This window comes from Rhyacophila brunnea, unplaced genomic scaffold (assembly GCF_057557595.1).
Source record: "Rhyacophila brunnea isolate RB1 unplaced genomic scaffold, BYU_Rbru_1.0 scaffold_3, whole genome shotgun sequence".
In the NCBI taxonomy this organism is placed as follows: domain Eukaryota; kingdom Metazoa; phylum Arthropoda; class Insecta; order Trichoptera; family Rhyacophilidae; genus Rhyacophila; species Rhyacophila brunnea.
The window spans coordinates 35,773,768-35,792,599 of NW_028232965.1; the positions used below are offsets into that span (position 1 = coordinate 35,773,768).

Sequence of the window (18,832 nt, forward strand, 5' to 3'; positions counted from 1 at the left end):
TACTTTTTTAAATTCAATCCTTTGCACTCTACGTAACTCCCGGGCAGCGCCGGGTGATACAGCTGGTTTTACATAAATAAGTATTACAAAAATGTTTGATTTATTCTTCAAAGAATATAACCACATGAATGAACCCAAAATTGTGGCTCTATCGCTGGTCGATTAAATAAAATAAAAATTTAATTCGGGTTTCATTTGCCAAGCAATGATACCTGTGACGCCTGCGATAGCCCTAAGATGAGTCTTAAAGATGTTAATATTTCTGTTGAAGAAAAAGAAATTTAAAGACACCTTTTGGAAGATCACATGCAGGAAGCAACTGCAATTAAATAGGATTGATAAAACTCTTCCAAAAGAAAAATTACCAATATGAAAGTAATAATGGTTGACTTGGAGAAGTGTTTACCTACTCCATATAGTTTCCATCTGAGAAAATTGTGGACTCTTATTTTACAATTTACGATGATGCAAGTGGTGAGACACAACACTGATGTGGATGAAATAAAAAGTGGAAAGGGTGGCAATAAGATCGGCTGCTGTTTGATGAAATGGGCATCTAGCATTGTTTTAGCAAATATTGAAGAGCTGAAGATTTGGTATGATAATTAATTGCCATGGCCAAAATATGAATATCATGATTGTTTTTTTATATACCTGGTTTCTGAAAACCTTTCCTACGCTGAAAATCATAAATCACAAATTCCTATTACGAGGCCATACACACATGGAGATCGACACTGACTACTCTATAACTGAACGTCAAAAAGATGCTGAACGGTATGTAGATAATTGTTACTCCATGAGATTGGGCTCAGTTTGTAGGGACGTCATGTAAAAGAAACAAGCCTTTTAAAGTTATTAACATGGAGTTAAAATGATATAAACAATTATTGCTCTTTGTATGCATCATCTTCAGCTCCTTTTGTGCCTCGAAAAAAAATATTGATGACACACCTTTTTTATTTCTTTTTTATTTATATCTTAAGATAGCGCTGGTTATCTACGTTATAAGGCGAAGTTCTCCGATGAAGATTTCCAAACTGAGGACCTCCGTAGAAAAACAAGGTCGCAAAATATTTTGTTTCACATTGGCATTCCACATGTTCAAAACGTTCAATTAGCACGGCCAAATTACAAAGATCTGCAAACTTTCTTTTCCGTCCACGTTTCTATACCCGTTATGCAGGCGTATACCGTGGCGTAACGAACGTTAGGCGCTCCTAAAATTTTGTGCCGAAAGTGTCCCAGGAGCAACTTCCCAAGACCTTGGTTGGCGTGCACTAGAGTGTGCGTGATCCCTTATTTGATATAATGTATTGTAGTCAATTCTCGATGAGAAAAGACCTTCTCGCTCAGCGTAAAATGCCGCAAACTTTTTAAAAGCTGAAAAATTTTCCCTCGTAGATAACAAGTCGCAATGGCCGACCGGTCCAACTGAGGGTCGAACCAACTTGAGAAGCTCTTTCGTTTCAACCGACATATGGGGACACTCCCGGAGGATGTGATCGGCATCCTGCAATTCGGCACATAAGGAAGTCGGAAATTCTATTAGGCCAAGCTGACAGATCTTGGAGGCAAAACCACCGTGTCCGGTTAAGATCTACAAACTATGAAACAATGGAAGAATCAGCTGATGTCCCGGAGAATGACCAGGAATAATTCTCATTGCGTTGATTTTTTTCTAGACCAGTAATAAATTTCAAATAATGTTGTACTTATGTAAATTTAAAAAAATATATAATTCCTTTTCATATGTAGACTTACTGAAATATTTTGTGTATTCATAATAAAATAATTATTAATAATGATGCACAGGAAATAAAAATAATTTATACCTATATGGACTTCCGTGTATTATCTATAGGTGGAGTATTGCTTAGTGGTACTTCTACATTATGCGTTAGAACATAAAACACGGAAGTCCATTAATTTATTAATTCTAAATGATTTGGTCTTTCTATCCAGACTATGGTCAAAAATAAATTTAATTATGAATTATACCGTTTACAGACCCTAATTATTATAGCTATTAAAAAGGTTATAGAGTTTCAAACATTTAATCTACACTAAAATCATTCTCCTGAACAAAAGTCTAAACGTGACTTCCGTGGTTTATGCTCTAACGTATTGATATATAAGTACAAAAATCTTTGTTCTAATAAAAAAACAACTTTTATTTTTGGTCATCGTTGATTCTTGGTCGAGCGGGCTATTTTCACGTCTCGTGTAAAAAATATTACATTATAAGTACACATACTTTCGAAAAAGCGGATGTCAAAGATCATTATTTGGGTTCATTTATGAGCTTGTCGAAGCAAATAACCACCGCAAGCTTGTGGATTATATTGCGAGCTATATAAAATGCAGACATTCAATATTAACGCAGATAGTTTCAACATTTTATTATAAATCTTTGATGGTAGACTTCTTGGACGTGACTTTTTTCGCCTGCGGCACTTATGCCACTTCCTACTTTATTAGTGGAAGAACATAAAGATTTTGATTAAAGGTAAATACCTATTTTATTGTATAAAATTTATTTAGGGAAAATTAAAAATTACTTGTTCGTTTTTTACCGTAGAGGGCCTCAAAATCCTATATGTCACTGAACGCGCCACTGTTTAGGCTGCGCGCACACGGCAAAGCGAAGTTTCGGATTCATCCGCCAAACGTCGTTTGCGTTTTGTTTCCGGGCCGATTGCGATTCAAATGCGTCAATATCTCGACGATGCTGTCCAAGAGAAAACACAGATTTCAAGGGGATTCATAAACGCCTTTTTTTTGAAACTGCACCCTGCTGCGAGAGTATTTATCTTTCATTACAGTGGCGTACAAGGGTAAATAAATAAATATAAAAATATCAGTACCTACCTACATACATATTGTATTGTACCTACCAGTGGCGAAGGGTGGAGGTAGGCTATTGAGATCCGCCATAAATATTGCACACTAAACATTGTCAGTTATACATACTTGTTTTCATTGAAATAAGACTACATTTTACAGATGGTGATGGTAAGTTTTTAAAATTCAATTAAACCCAGCGAAAACCAAGCCATAATAGGTAACAGTCAAAAAATACTCGTATATCTATAAAATATCTAAGATTATGCAATTAAATCATACATAAAATTGGATATTTTAATATTTTTTATCTATTATAGTTTGGTTTAGGCATAGCTTGATGAATTAAAAAAATGAACCAACAATATGTATAATACGTACTTATTCTTAATCTAACGAAAACAAATAAGTAATAATGAAAAAATGTGCATAATTTTGTCATATCGCCTAAAATATACCAATAATATTATGGTTTGGTAAGACAGGGTTTAATTGATTTTTAAAATCCAACCAATACCATTTGTAAATTATATTATTTCAATAAAAACATAAGTATACATTTCACTGAAAAAGGTTATTGTGCACTATTTATGGCGGATCTTAACAGCCTACTTCCACCCTTCGCCACTGGTACCTTTATTTATTTTCCCACTATTGCTTCTTTTGGAACTGGACTGTTTTATATCGAAAGCGTTTTGAAAATTACCTATTATTGAGCCTTTTATGTATCATCATCAACTTTGTCTGATTAATAATAATTAATAATAATAAGTACTTGATGGAGTTTGAATTTAAATTCTAATTAATTTAAGTTTTGTACTATTCCATTTGGGTATTTTTTGCGACCAGGCTTTTGCCTTTCAGCATCTTGCGCACTCGCCAATGGCAAATACACATTGACATCAAATTCTTGCTTATTAATAGGTACAATAAAAAAAGATTATAACTTAATACACGAAGAAAGGGTAAAAACCTTATTACCTACATACCTACTAAGTAAAGGATTACGTATAAAAACATAATATTTTGAATAATTTAATTATTTGCAGTGTTTCTAAAAAACCTGTTGTAAATACTATTAATACATTTGGTAGGTAAGCGTATTAAAATGTCATTTCTCGTAAACAATTCTCTTCCAAATCAAGCAATAATGGAAAAATTAAATTTACGTAAAATGGTAAAAAAGAAATACTTAAGGCCATGCATTAGTTGAGGCACGGTCTAAAAAGATCGTCGCTAGGCGATGCGCGGATTGCGGGTGGCGGGTGAAAATGACGCCTGTCAAACGAAATATTAATTGTCATATAAATCCAACATACGTCCATTTTATGTTCTGTTTATTGTTCTATTAGTAACAATAATAATATATTCATTGACATGTTTTCATTTTAAAGTAAATGGGTAACGTTTTTAGTCATCTTTACACGATTTTAGAATTAATTGACCCGTCGCCATCACGCAGCAAAGTGACGTGTTCCTGGGTCAACATTCTCTCAGTGAATGGCAGCGAGTCCAAAATTTCGTCGCGCGTACAGTTGAAAATTATTTGGCGTTTCACTGATGCGTCACCTTAATAATATGTAGGTGTTGTTTACATGTTATATTTTTTTATATTTTATTTATCTTAGTTCGCCACTGGACTCTTGAGACAAAAAAAAGGTTTTTTTTTTATTCTTCGGATAGTGCAATAAATAAATTATTTAGGGGTCACAAGGGGCCGAACACAATAAGGCACATATTGTACGACATAATTTATTACTTTAGTGCGAAAAATTTGAAAAAATCCTCCTTCTTTCTTAATTAGTGTGATCAAGAATTTCACAGTGGCGTTTATGCAATGGGGAAAAACAAATATAATTTAATTAAAATATTTTATAGATTTTTTCGTATATAATTTGTTAGAACAATGTAATATATTATTATACCTATTGTATCTTTTATCAAATAAACATTTAAAACATATTATAAATAAACATTTGAAATATCTCCCCTTAAAATCTGTTCATATTTCCAATAGAATACTATTGCTTAGAATTCAATAGCTACATTTTAATATTATTAAAAAGATAGCTATTTTAATGAGACTATATCAGGTAATTTTGTGTTAGTGTAACTACTAAAATTTCAATCTATTTTTTATGAGGTGTTTTGAATTGATAACTGCCAACTTTTTTTAAATATCTAATTTAATATGGTACTGTAGCGGCTGAATAGATAAATTATCTAAATTTTATTGTCAGTAATCGCAACTAATATATTATAACAAAAAAACAATAATTAATATAAATATACATATACCTATATAAGTACACAGGCACATACCTATCAATAATAGTAGGTAGGTATTCATTATTCTCACTTCAATATATTATTATTAGTACCCGTTTCCATTTTATTGTATCTATAGAAGATAAAAGTGTCAACTAATAAAAAAATTAATTAAATAAGTACATACTACAAAATAAATAATAATGGTTATGGCGAGCCTTTCTTCTGGTGATATACTTCTTCTCATAGCTGTGCTGTGTCACAACTTTTTATTTTATTTTGTAAAACTGCTTACCTACCGAATGTATTAATAGTATTTACAACATGTTTTTAGAAACACTGCAAATATTCAAATTATTCAAAATATTATGTTTTTATACCTACTTAATCCTTTACTTAGTAGGTATCTAGGTAATAAGGTTTTTACCCTTTCTTCGTGTATTAACTTATAATTGTATTAATAAATAATATAGTACAAAACTTAAATCAATTAGAATTTAAATTCAAACTCCATCAAGTACCCTCGGTCGATAGTATTGATCAGACAAAGCTTATAATGATACTTAAAAGGCTCAATAATAGGTAATTTTCAAAACGCTTTCGATATAAAACAGTCCAGTTCCAAAAGAAGCAATAGTGGGAAAATAAATGTAGGTACCAGTGGCGAAGGGTGGAAGTAGGCTGTTAAGATCCGCCATAAATAGTGCACAATAACCTTTTTCAGTGAAATGTATACTTGTGTTTTTATTGAAATAATATAATTTACAAATGGTATTGGTTGGATTTTAAAAATCAATTAAACCCTGTCTTACCAAACCATAATAGTATTGGTATATTTTAGGCGATATGACAAAATTATGCACATTTTTTCATTCTTACTTATTTGTTTTCGTTAGATTAAGAATAAGTACGTATTATACATATTGTTGGTTCATTTTTTTAATTCATCAAGCTATGCCTAAACCAAACTATAATAGATAAAAAATATTATTCTATCTATAAAATATCCAATTTTATGTATGATTTAATTGCATAATTTTAGATATTTTATAGATATACGAGTATTTTTTGACTGTTACCTATTATGGCTTGGTTTTCGCTGGGTTTAATTGAATTTTAAAAACTTACCATCACCATCTGTAAAATGTAGTCTTATTTCAATGAAAACAAGTATGTATAACTGACAAAGTTTAGTGTGCAATATTTATGGCGGATCTCAATAGCCTACCTCCACCCTTCGCCACTGGTAGGTACAATACAATATGTATGTAGGTAGGTACTGATATTTTTATATTTATTTATTTACCCTTGTACGCCACTGTAATGAAAGATAAATACTCTCGCAGCAGGGTGCAGTTTCAAAAAAAAGGCGTTTATGAATCCCCTTGAAATCTGTGTTTTCTCTTGGACAGCATCGTCGAGATATTGACGCATTTGAATCGCAATCGGCCCGGAAACAAAACGCAAACGACGTTTGGCGGATGAATCCGAAACTTCGCATTGCCGTCTGCGCGCAGCCTTATGTCGTTTACGACTACTTTACGTGATGTTCCCAAACGCAGTTATATTGTATTTATTAGTACCTACAACGTCTTAAAGTAACGAAGTAACGTACACAATCTGTGTAAGTATATTATTATTAGATACAATTAAAATACAGACGCGGAAATACATTCGCGGTATTTCGTAGTGCTATTTATTCTAAAATAGAATACTATGTATAAACACAACCATTTATAATATTAAGTAGGTAAGTATTACAACCAGTATACTAAGATGCGTTACAAAATACTGGATCGAAAACCCCACAACTAATATAATAATTTATATAACTAATATATTAAGCGTTTAATTAAAATGTCAAGGGGGGACATGCTCGTCGAAGGTCAAAATTGAGTTTTTGTTGTATTTTCAAACCATGATCCTGGACACTCCTTAAACGTTGTAGATAATCTATTTATATACTTTTGAAGCCTTATTATCCTTTATAGTTATTTTAAACATTTGATGACTGCATAAAGTATTTTTGTTACATAAAATAGTATTCTTTTAAACCTCTCGCTCTAATGTTTTAGAATGTAGTCATATTTCGGTACATAACTGTGCAGTGGTGTTAAGATTTTTTACGTTTATTAATTTTTAAACGCATTTATAAAACCATTAGTATAATTTTTGTAAAATATTCACGATAAAAAAATATTTTGATAATCTCTGTGATCCCAAATTTGACAAGAATTAGGCATTTTATTATTCAAAAAATCGGCAAGATTAACACATTTGAAGATAATTCTAAAGATACTTATTATAAGCTATGTCTTTGACCATTCTAGTTTGATAAACATCTTATGAATAATGATTGCTTTATAATAATTATTGACCTAAGAATAAGGTAGTGTTTTTTTGAAATACGCCATTTCTTTTGTCATTCTCTAGTGATTAAGCTACAACATACGGCCGTAGCCATAAATTGACAAACTATTCCCTCACTTACTCCCTACTTCAATTATAGTTTGTCAATTTATGGCTACGGCCGTATGTTGTAGCTTAACCACTGGGGAATGACAAAAGAAATGGCGTATTTCAAAAAAACACTACCTTATTCTTAGGTCAATAATTATTATAAAGCAATCATTATTCATAAGATGTTTATCACACTTGAATGGTCAAAGACATAGCTTATAATAAATATCTTTAGAATCATCTTCGAATGTGTTAATCTTGCCGATTTTTTGAATAATAAAATGCCTAATTCTTGTCAAATTTGGGATCACAGAGATTATCAAAATATTTTTTTATCGTGAATATTTTACAAAAATTATCTCGTAATAAATTATGCTAATGGTTTTATAAATGCGTTTAAAAATAATTAATCAATCTAAAAAATCTTAACACCACTGCACAGTTATGTACCGAAATATGACTATATTCTAAAACATTAGAGCGAGAGGTCTAAAAGAATACTATTTTATGTAACAAAAATACTTTATGCAGTCATCAAATGTATAAAATAACTATAAAGGATAATAAGGCTTCAAAATTATATAAATAGATTATCTACAACGTTTAAGGAGTGTCCAGGATCATGGTTTGAAAATACAATAAAAAATCAATTTTAACCTTCGACGAGCATGTCCCCCCTTAGCTGCACTGGCAACAATCTTAAATTTGCTAAATACCTGCTAATTATTCCAGAGGCGCTGAACCGTTTTAACTCAAATCGGAATATTAAAGTAGGTAGCAAATTATAATAATGATTTTATAAATAAAATTATATTTAATTATGATTGTTCACAGAATAGACAGATTAAAAATATTTTTTATTGTAAAAACATAATATATCTTCAGTCTTCACACCAGTGTTATTGACTTCTACATTCTAAGGCGAGTCACTAGATTTTAGAGGATGTAGGTATTTAATAATTGAAACATATTATCAAGTAGGTACTCATATTAGTATGGTTATTGTAATATGCGAATTATTTTAGAGGCTTACTTTCCCATTTTATATAAAATATGGTGATAGGCCGCTGAAGATTGTTGCAAATATGATGTCTTCCTACATATGTACATTTTATATTACATGTGTTTTAACCCATTGTAATTTATTTACCTAATACACTATGCTTTTTTATGATCTCTGAATTTAGTTAATTGAACGAATCGCAGTCATTAGTGGTATAGAGCCATAATTAATTAATTTAAAAGCCAGCAATTTTTTATGTTTTTGAATTCTAGTAGTAAATATTATATACGTTTTGTACCTAAATATGAATGCTGTAAAACAGTGTTTCTCAACCGGCGATCCGCAGAAAATTTCTTCCGGTCCGCAAATAGTTGTCGTCCATTTAAAAATGCATCTGCCAAAAATTTCAAGCAAATCGTCATTCAAAAAAAATATATATACTTAATATTATGTATAGCAATTTTAATACTTTGGGATAGTCGCGTATAGAGGAAGATTTAGAAATATTTTGACTTTTGCAAGAATTTTTAATTGCTGCTGACGTCAACTGAAAAGTCATTTTAAATATTATAATAGGTCAACATTTAAAGGCGTTAGTTCAAAATTTTAATCGCTAGTATCCTAAAAATGTAGATAATAGTAAAGATAGTCAGCTATAGATTAATACATCCCTAACACGCCAATAATTCATGAACACTTAATACTAGAGAAAGGGGAAACCTTATCGAGTCGTCTTCTGATGCCATTCTGATGTCCAGACATAAAAACAAAACAAACATGGTCTCAGTTTTAGACATCACTGGAATAATAATAGCTACCTGCTAGTTACAAAACCATTATGTAAATTTTAAAATTATTGTCTGCATTTTCGACTCAAGACTTTTTCTGCCATGTCAGTATAATAAACGAAACGGAGAAACCGAATGCAGTAAATGCAGTCAACACATCATTCGTCTCTCCAAAAGCCCACTGAAGTCACGATTATCAACTATTATAGCAAACATGCAGCAATAGATTTCGCACTATTTTTTAAAAAGTAAATATTGCTTTTATAAAATTTAAAAAGTTCTAATATTAGTACACATTTATTTGCTGATCGGTTTCTGATTGTTTCCATTAATATTTTTTCATGATATTATATACATATTTTTTGTAAGTATTCAAAATCAGCTTATTATAATATGTCTTCTTCTTCTTTCTTCGATTACCCTGTCACGACCCCGCATTGGGGCATAGGGCAATTACAAGTCAAACCTGCAGCGCGTAGATCGCTTTTGTAGCACCGATGTAGGGTGATGGAGGGCCGGTCACGACGACGGAACCTGTGAGGCTGTGCCACAAGGGTACGAAGTGTCCTTTTCCAAAGAGTGCGATAATAGTGTGTCTATCAGTTATGTTATAATATAAGATTTAAAAACTAATACACAAAATATTATATAAATAATAGTTTTATTTTGTGTCAAGAGTCCGCGAAAAATAGGTAAGTATCTATCTTCTATTTTAACAGATCTACAGGTGTAAACAATTTGGGAAACAGTGCTGTAAAATATATACACCCATTGCTTTCAAATTGTAAATATGACATAGTGGATAATGGTCAACCATTACGAGTAATTATTGTGGGTATGACATTCAATTATAAAGCAATATTAGTAATTATTTGTAATTACGTAGATATTATATATTATGAAATTATGATATAGGTATATGTAGATGTAATTATTTAGATATATATTTCAAGGTAATATATTTAATTTTACTATTTCTGCATACAGGTAGTCAATAATTAATAATTAGGTACATATCCCATTCAAATACTCACTTTAATGGTGTATTCACTATTGACAAACCATCTAATAAAAATAAACCATATAAAAGCACGATGGAGTGTAGAAATAAAGGCTAGGGTCATGAAATATTTCTGAGTAAAATACGTGACCGGTATTTTTTTGAATGCGATGATATTTTTAGGTTTTTAAAAAAAAAAAAACATTTTGTCCGTTCCTAAAATAAAAATATCAGTCAAGAATCAAGTCGGGCCAAAGATCTTGAATCTTTATCCAGCCTTTTGTTATTTTCCTATAAAATCGCAAGAAACTGAAACAAGTTCCAGTTTCGTGTAAATGCCATTTTAATAATATACTCACAAAAATATAAATGATAACAATGTTTCCAGAGTTTGTATGAAAATTAGAGATCCCTGAGTGCCTCACTTTCATATGTTTCGGCTCCGTCTATATACAAGATGGTTTTCTTCGACATCTTTGAGTCGAGCACTGTTTTTTAGTCTCACTTTCCATTTTTCAACTCAACTCAAACCGACCAGGAAACAATATTGACTCATGATTCGATGAAAAGGCTTTGAATTAAACATTGCGTTAGCATCCTCATTTAACAAGAGACAAAAAATGGAGACAATAAATAATAGTGCCTCGAATTTGAATAACAGCCGCTTTATAGATGCATTGTGATTTTTTTTCAGAATGGTTGCCTGCCCGTTTCAAACTTGCAGTTCTGGGTTCGATCGGAATGGGAGTAATTTACGGATTGAAGGTGAATCTTTCAGTTGCTCTGGTCGGCATGCTCAATCACACAGCCATCATCACTGTGGATGGCCAGATTATAAGCATCGGCGAAGAACCCACGGATAACCAGCTGGCATCAATAATCGACAACTCTACAGATACAATTCAAGTGGTAGGTAATAAAAACTAATATTATTTATGTGATATACACACCTGCGATCTTTAGCCAAGCGCTCATTATGTAAAACCGCCACTGATTCTGTCTATTCTACTCACTACAGTCTACACAGTATATAGTCATAGTCAGTGCTCGAAATGGAAAATTTCACGAACAGGAACGCTCGACAATTTTCCAAAAATGTGTGATATTAGATATAATAATATCTGTAACATAAAAATAACTTTTAGTTTTACATGATGTATTTTTTTCATCATCATCTTCGCCCAATACGTTATCGGCTATAACAATTAGTGGTAACACACAAATATAGAGTCATTTTAGTTTACGAAATCGTTTTCTTAAAAATACATTAATAATTATACAAATATAAATAACTAAACGTATATGAATCTAATTGGAGTGGGAAACATTAATAAAATACATGAAATAATAGACAAACTAATCACAATTTCCCATTGGTTTCGTTAGCAGTTTGAATAAAAATATGCAACTAAGAGTGGATAGAAATATGAGTGAAGATACTTCGGCTTAAACAAAATACATGCGGCTTTTTTCAAAGCTCTGATTTTTCGTAAATTCGAAATATTTTGATTAAGGTAAACTATTTTTTAATCAAATTAAAATCCATCGTAGGTATACCAAAAAGCAAGGGCATGGTTTTTAATAAATTAATTTAAAAAATATGTAATACGCAAGATTTACAAATGTAGCATTCTTTATTAAATATGAATCATTTTAAACAACCTCAGAAGTGCAGGTACATATTATTAGAAAAAAAATATTTACATCATGTGGACATGTAGGATAATTTATTCTAATAGGTTTCCAATGTTATAGAAATTGTTATATATTTTTCATATATTTATCCCATTGGATTCTGATTGATTTATTTAAATATTTAACCATCAAAGACACAGTTCATTCAACCCGAAAAATATCCAAATAAAATTAAAACAATAAAAATATATGAGGTAATGACTTTTTTTTGTCACTCAATGTAAAATATTATAATAGATTACGATAAATAATTATTATCTGGCGATTCCGTAACGTTGAGTAGGTAGGTAAAACAGCGAATACGTAGATTCTGGTCACAGTCACATTTACTATTTAATATGAAATATTTTACCCCCTAAGAAATTATTAAACAACAATTTAAGCTATTAAGTACCTACAAAGAGTTTTTAAACGATGTCAGAGCACAAGTTTTTCGGAAATCAAAAAATTTAGCAAAGCAGCTGCAATAGTTAGGTTTTTTCATGTATGCAATAATAATTATTTAGAACCCAACCCATCAACCTTGGTCGATCCAGTGCTGGATGAAGGCCTCCCTTATTTTATTCCATCTCTCTTGGTACCTACTTAGTTTTTCACTGCAAAGTATTTCCGCTGAACTTTATCAATACATCAATAATGTAAGAAATATAAAAAATAAATTAGTGTAGAGCAGCAAAGCATGGGGGTTACCGGTTAGGTAATGGGAAACCAAAAAAACACAACTTAAAATGATTAAATTTGGAAAAATAAGGAGTCTAATTTTGTCGCTTCCTCTGATGAAAACGCTTATCATTGGCTGCATACAACTTAACATTGATAAACGACCAATGAACGACCCCGATTGCATTATGAAATACAAAAACTATGAACGCGTCAAACCCATGTAAATTTCGTTAACATAATACTCGTAATATGATAAATGGACAATTCGGTCAATTATGGTTGCCTCGATACAAAATTTAAAGTTTCATTACAAAAAACAATTGCCTACTACTGCCGTATTGATCATAAACGTGCTCAAGAATTTCAACCCTCGGTAGGACAGATATAGTATGCCTATCTCGGTAGATACTTAGGTAGGGCACGTAGTTTTATTCACACTATTTTTACTATGTTCTTTTTGTGCAATATTTAACAAATTAATTATGTCATTTATACAGTAAAGATAATATATGTATTTAATGTGTTTCATTTAAAAATTTAAAAGTTCCAGTGTGCATTATAACTTTTACGTCAGCGCTCGAAATAGAAAATGTCACGAACCGGAGCGCTCGGTAATTTACCGAAAATATTAACATACATAGTTAAAACATAGTTAAAAGTGTTAATTTTTTATTAAATATTATCTCGCTCAGACGTCAAATTATTTTTTCTACGAGACAGATCAATAACTTTGCCGATTTCTTGAACCGGAACGGCGCACCGGTGCGTTTCGGTCCATTTCGAGCCCTGTTTTACGTTATTAACTCACTATATTTAGGCATGTACCTTAACCTTAACTGTATTAAAATAATATGTATGAAATTGAAAAAAAATAGTTTCTCGTTTTATAAATTAATACTACAGTAAATCTACATTCCAATGTAAAATAGCTTCCACATTTCCTTACAATCATAAAAACCTTTTTTTCAAAATAATTATTGTCCCATACATGCGTGCGACAATGCAATAAATCTTACCCAGTGCATTTCTTTGTATACAATTTTATTGTTTTATCACCATTGACGCAAAAGGGTCTGTCTATTAGTGCATTCAATGCCAAATTCGTTGAAAACAGTATTGTCTTGAAAAAGGTTAGTTCTCAAATGCGTTGTCTTACATTTACTCTATCACTATTTCAAAAAAACTCAAGTACATTATGTACGGGTCATAGAAAATTCAGTGGTTCTAAACCAGTAAAATTATTTTTTAATAAAAAAAAATATTTATGTTTTTGTACCTTTGTACCTATCAATTCATTTTTGTAAATTTTAAATCTAACCTGGAACGTAATGTTAAGTATGACGCTTGAGGATTTTACTAGACGACTCGCTGTCCGTCGGATATTTTACGAACCGGTACGCCATTTTAGAGGTTTTAACGAACAGGAACGCCATCCTTGGAAATCCCACGAACAGGAACGGCGCTCCGGGGCGTTCCGCTCCATTCCGAGCGCTGGTCATAGTCACAGTACTCACAGTATTATAGTCAAACCAGGGTTCCACGAGCTCACATCCGGAGTTCTACGATAATTTTCTATGTATATAATACCTACCGACTAATTTCTTTTATTTTGTTAACTGTCAATTCATGGTGGAACTGCATTGTATTGTTATTTAATTTAATAAAACACATTTTTTTGTAGTACTTATTCCACTTTTAATCAATAAATTAGGACCGGTTTCGTCTGCCTCAGATGGACATTTTCAACTGTTGAAAATGCGTTTTATTAAATTAAACAACAATACCTACGTACGTAATAAGTAAACATGTTGAAAACCTTCGTCTATAAAGATAGAACTTAAATGTACGAAATTGAAGTAAAAAAGGCCAATGGTTAACATAATATGAAATTAGTTTCAAGTGACCGCATTGTAGGTTTATTTCCAGAGAACTTCACACTACTTCTATGATAATTTTATTTTAAGCGCGTATTGAAAGACAATCCGTCACGATAAGTAAACAAGCAGCTAATAATACTACACGTCGGCATTATTATTTACTTGAAAAATCATGTAAAATTTGTGTAAAACCGTTTATGACTGCAGTCGAGTAAGTAATAACTAATAATTATTACAATACATAATTAACATAAAACAATGGCAGTCATTGCGTGTGTCATAAAATCGGAATACCAACTGGGCGATGTTAATATTTGTAGATTGTACCAAATTAACCATGTATCATGCGTTCGCTAAATACTTTCAATCATGGCCCCCACAAGGGGGGGGGGGGCTGATAGGGCTCTAGCCTGGGGGCCCGGGCTCATGGGGGGCACAAATTTTCTCTAATAGTAAAAAAAGTCGCCATTTTCCTTTAATAATGATTATATTTTTAAATATGTGATTGTGCGATGGAATTTTTAATTGTGTGATTACTTGATATTAACTCCATAATTCAAGTGGTTGTAAGTATTAAAAATACACTAAATACCCTTAATTCGACCGTGAACGCCCTTTTGGAAAACACCACCGTAGAGCGTCACACTGCCTTTAACCTTGGCGATTGGTAGGGGGGCCGACATCGATCATAGCCTTGGGGCCCGCTTCAGGATGTGGGGGCCATGTTTTCAATAATCTCATAACAGAAAAAATAACATAAGTATACGATTCATTATATTTATAAAATGTGAAATATTGCACACTGTTTAGGTAGGTACATACTATTTCTAATCATTGTAACCCTGCACCACTATATACTTAAATATTATTTTATAAATAAATAAACCAATTATATTAATTTTACTATACTTAATCGAGTATTTACCAATGATACCTACTTATTTACCTAATATAATATAGGTACTTACTCATATGTTTAAAAAAATTGGCATTCATATTATTTATTATCACTATTATCAGAAACCTTATCAATATTATCAATAAATCTACTCATCAAAAAGTGTGGTTTTGTTACTCGGGTAATTGAACACACGCTGCTATTGTAAAAACATGATTTTGCCAATATCTGACTGATTATAATCCAGTTTTACCAATGTTTAATATTCGATGTAAAAATGTAATTAGATAAGACTACATTGATAGAGTTTGTAAGTAATTAAGCCCACGTGTGTTACCTAATGATATTCAATAACGTGGAATTTTATCAGTGACTGTGTTGTATGGATTTTCCTATCGTAGTCGATGAGCCACTTTCATCAGTAGATAAATATTGCCATCGAGGGCATCATTAATTATTAATGAAACCTGAGGAAATAAAAGTTAAAATTACGAGGCTTTTACACATTGAGTCAACACCATTAAAATAAAAATCGATACGGGGGAAAGCATTTTGTTCTTTACTACGCCTCGGCCAATGGAAAGGGGAAAAATGAATTATAATGTTAGGTATCTTTCGAAAATGACTGATAATAATTCACAGACGAATAATATTGTAGTAGGTATACATTCCATTACAAATAATTTCGACTATAAATAGAAAAAAAGCCTTATACCTACGTTATTTCTGTTATCATTTTTGAAATAATTTAAAAAATGCATGAAGTATGGATAAGTTGGTAAACTCCACAAATATTAACATCACTCAGGTGGAATTCCGATTTTAAGACACACATAATGGGTGCCATTTTTTGTGTTCATTATTATTCATGGCCCCCACAACCCGAAGCGGGCAAGCGCAGTGTGATGTCCTAATAGTAATGGTCCCCAAATGATATTCCACGGGACTAAAGAGTTCCGCGAGGTAAAATAATGGTATTCCACGTATTTTCTGTATGTTTAAGTAAATACACTTGAATTATTGAGTTATCATACTACCTATACGTTTTGATCGCGACTCACTTTTGTGGTAGCCAAGATGCGATCCTTCGCCGTATTAGTTAGATAAATAGTAATTTTTATTAGTCAGAAAACACACTAAGAATAATTATAAAATAAAATTCCACACATGCATTATCATTTAATTATGTCAATCACAATCATCATAAATTACCTATCCAGGGCTCGAAATGGATCGGAACGCACCGGAGCGCCGTTCCTGTTCGTGAAATCGGTAAAATTATCGCTCCGTCTCGTGGAATAAATAATTTGACCGTCTGAGATGAATAGGCCATATAATAGAAAATCTAACACACTTATTTTTATGAAAAAAAACACATAAACTTTGATAACTTTACTATCTAAAAATCTTCAGAAAACTGTCGAGTGCTCCGGTTCGTAAATTTGTCCATTTCGAGCGCTGTACCTATCACATCAAATTGCATAGTATAGGCACATATTATCTTTTAATAATGTTAATAGTTTCTAATAAATTTAACGCCGTATGCGACTTTTGTTTACTATTTGAGCAAATTTACGGTGTTTTCATTTTTTGTATGTTTTATTCGGTGGCTTCTAAATTCCGGGACATTCTGCGTCCCTCAATAATTAGTCTATGGCGTCCCGGATGATGTACAACTTGGGTACTGGATGGCGGCCTATTTTGTCGTTGGCAACTACTAGTGTTTACGTTTACAACAACATAAAACATGTCGCACATTTAATTTTTAAATGCGTTTACAAGTAGATATATTTACACTGAGAATTGATTTCAATTGAGTTGACCACGCATTTTTATCTCTAGGCTATATTAATTAATTACTATCACGTGTCAAGGAATATTCTACTGAACTATTTTGTATTGTCAATTGAAAAAACAATCAATGTCCTGAATTAAATGTTTCAAGATTTGTGTGGAAGAAAAATGTTATTTAACGTTTAGGAGCTATTTTCCATTTTTTTTACTATGCTAAGGAGAAATTGATTACATTTTTTGACTTAATACACATTATTTTTGTTTGATAATAAAATTATTTGTAAAAATATAGGTACGTAGGTACGTACATTTATTAATTCAATAAAATAATTCAATGCTTCAAGTAGGTAGGTACCTAAATAAATATAGGTAGGTACTGTCCGACAAGAAGATCTAGGCGATAACCGAAAGTCGCTGTAGTCGAAGTGCGATTAACTAAATAGGAGGGCTTTGTTAGTTCACAGTTTTAACAGGTGGACAACTCGTCGATCCCGGAAGCCGTTGCAGTCGAAGTGCGGTTAAAAGTAGGAGGGGCTTATTAGTTCACAGTATTAACACGTTGACAAGAAGATCTTGTTCGACAGTAGATAGATACATACATTTCTAGGAATATGAGAGTTATTATTATTATTATAAACTTTTGAATTTTATTCAGTGTCTTATCAGTCTCAAAATACCGACTTCTACTATGTTTTTGAATTTTGATGTTGCCCTACATGCCTGCCTACTTCCACGGGACGTCACTGATTTTACTAATAGAATATACTTACATAGATGATAGATAGACTATTTTTAGCATTAAGTTTCCATTTTGTATCATTTTAATTTAAGCATGTGACTGTTGAACTGTTTACTTGTAATGTTACATGAACACATTTTTTTAATCAATATAATATTGAGAAAATATTGGTAGTCATATAAAATCATATAAGTACAAATATTATTCAAGTCATCATAGTAACTGCAACTCGCACTTTGATACCAGCTCTCGAAATAGTCGAACCAGCGTTGTCCAAAGTGGTGGGTTGGAGCAGATTTTAGATGTGTCGTAAAATAATTTAAAAAAATAAAAACCTTCCAAAATCGCATTGTTTTACTCTGATGCAATTATATCATATTTATTTTCTTCATTTAGGTAGGTACTTTACTGTGCAATTACCACATTGCATTAAAAATAATCAATAACTAGCACTACCATCGTAATTCGCAGTGCAGTGCCCCGGCCTGTCTGTAGTCGGCCTTAGCCAACACCTACCCTATTTTTTGCCTAACACATCAATTTGTTAAAAATCCGAACCCCAATTTAATCATTTATAGAACGGAGAACCAACTAATTTTGGGATTGGCCAAATCTATATATTTATCGTATAATGTTATGGTATAATATATTTGACATAATTATAATTCAACATTATATATTATTAATACCTACCCAATACATTGTAAAGCAGAGCTACCACTCCACATTACCACACTATAGAAGTCATTATAGTGGAATCAGTACGCACCGTGAGTGCAAAACCAAGGCATCTGCAAATTTTT

General features: G+C 31.8%; 1 protein-coding gene across 1 annotated transcript in view; it reads left to right on the forward strand.

The window, feature by feature from the left end:
- MFS3 (major facilitator superfamily transporter 3) overlaps positions 1–18,832 on the forward strand; it is a 37,632-nt gene that overhangs the window by 4,882 nt on the left and 13,918 nt on the right. Inside the window, exon 2 of the mRNA XM_085953233.1 lies at positions 11,058–11,272. Within this exon, the coding sequence (XP_085809359.1) occupies positions 11,058–11,272 (215 nt within the window). The remainder of the gene's footprint in view (positions 1–11,057; positions 11,273–18,832) is intronic.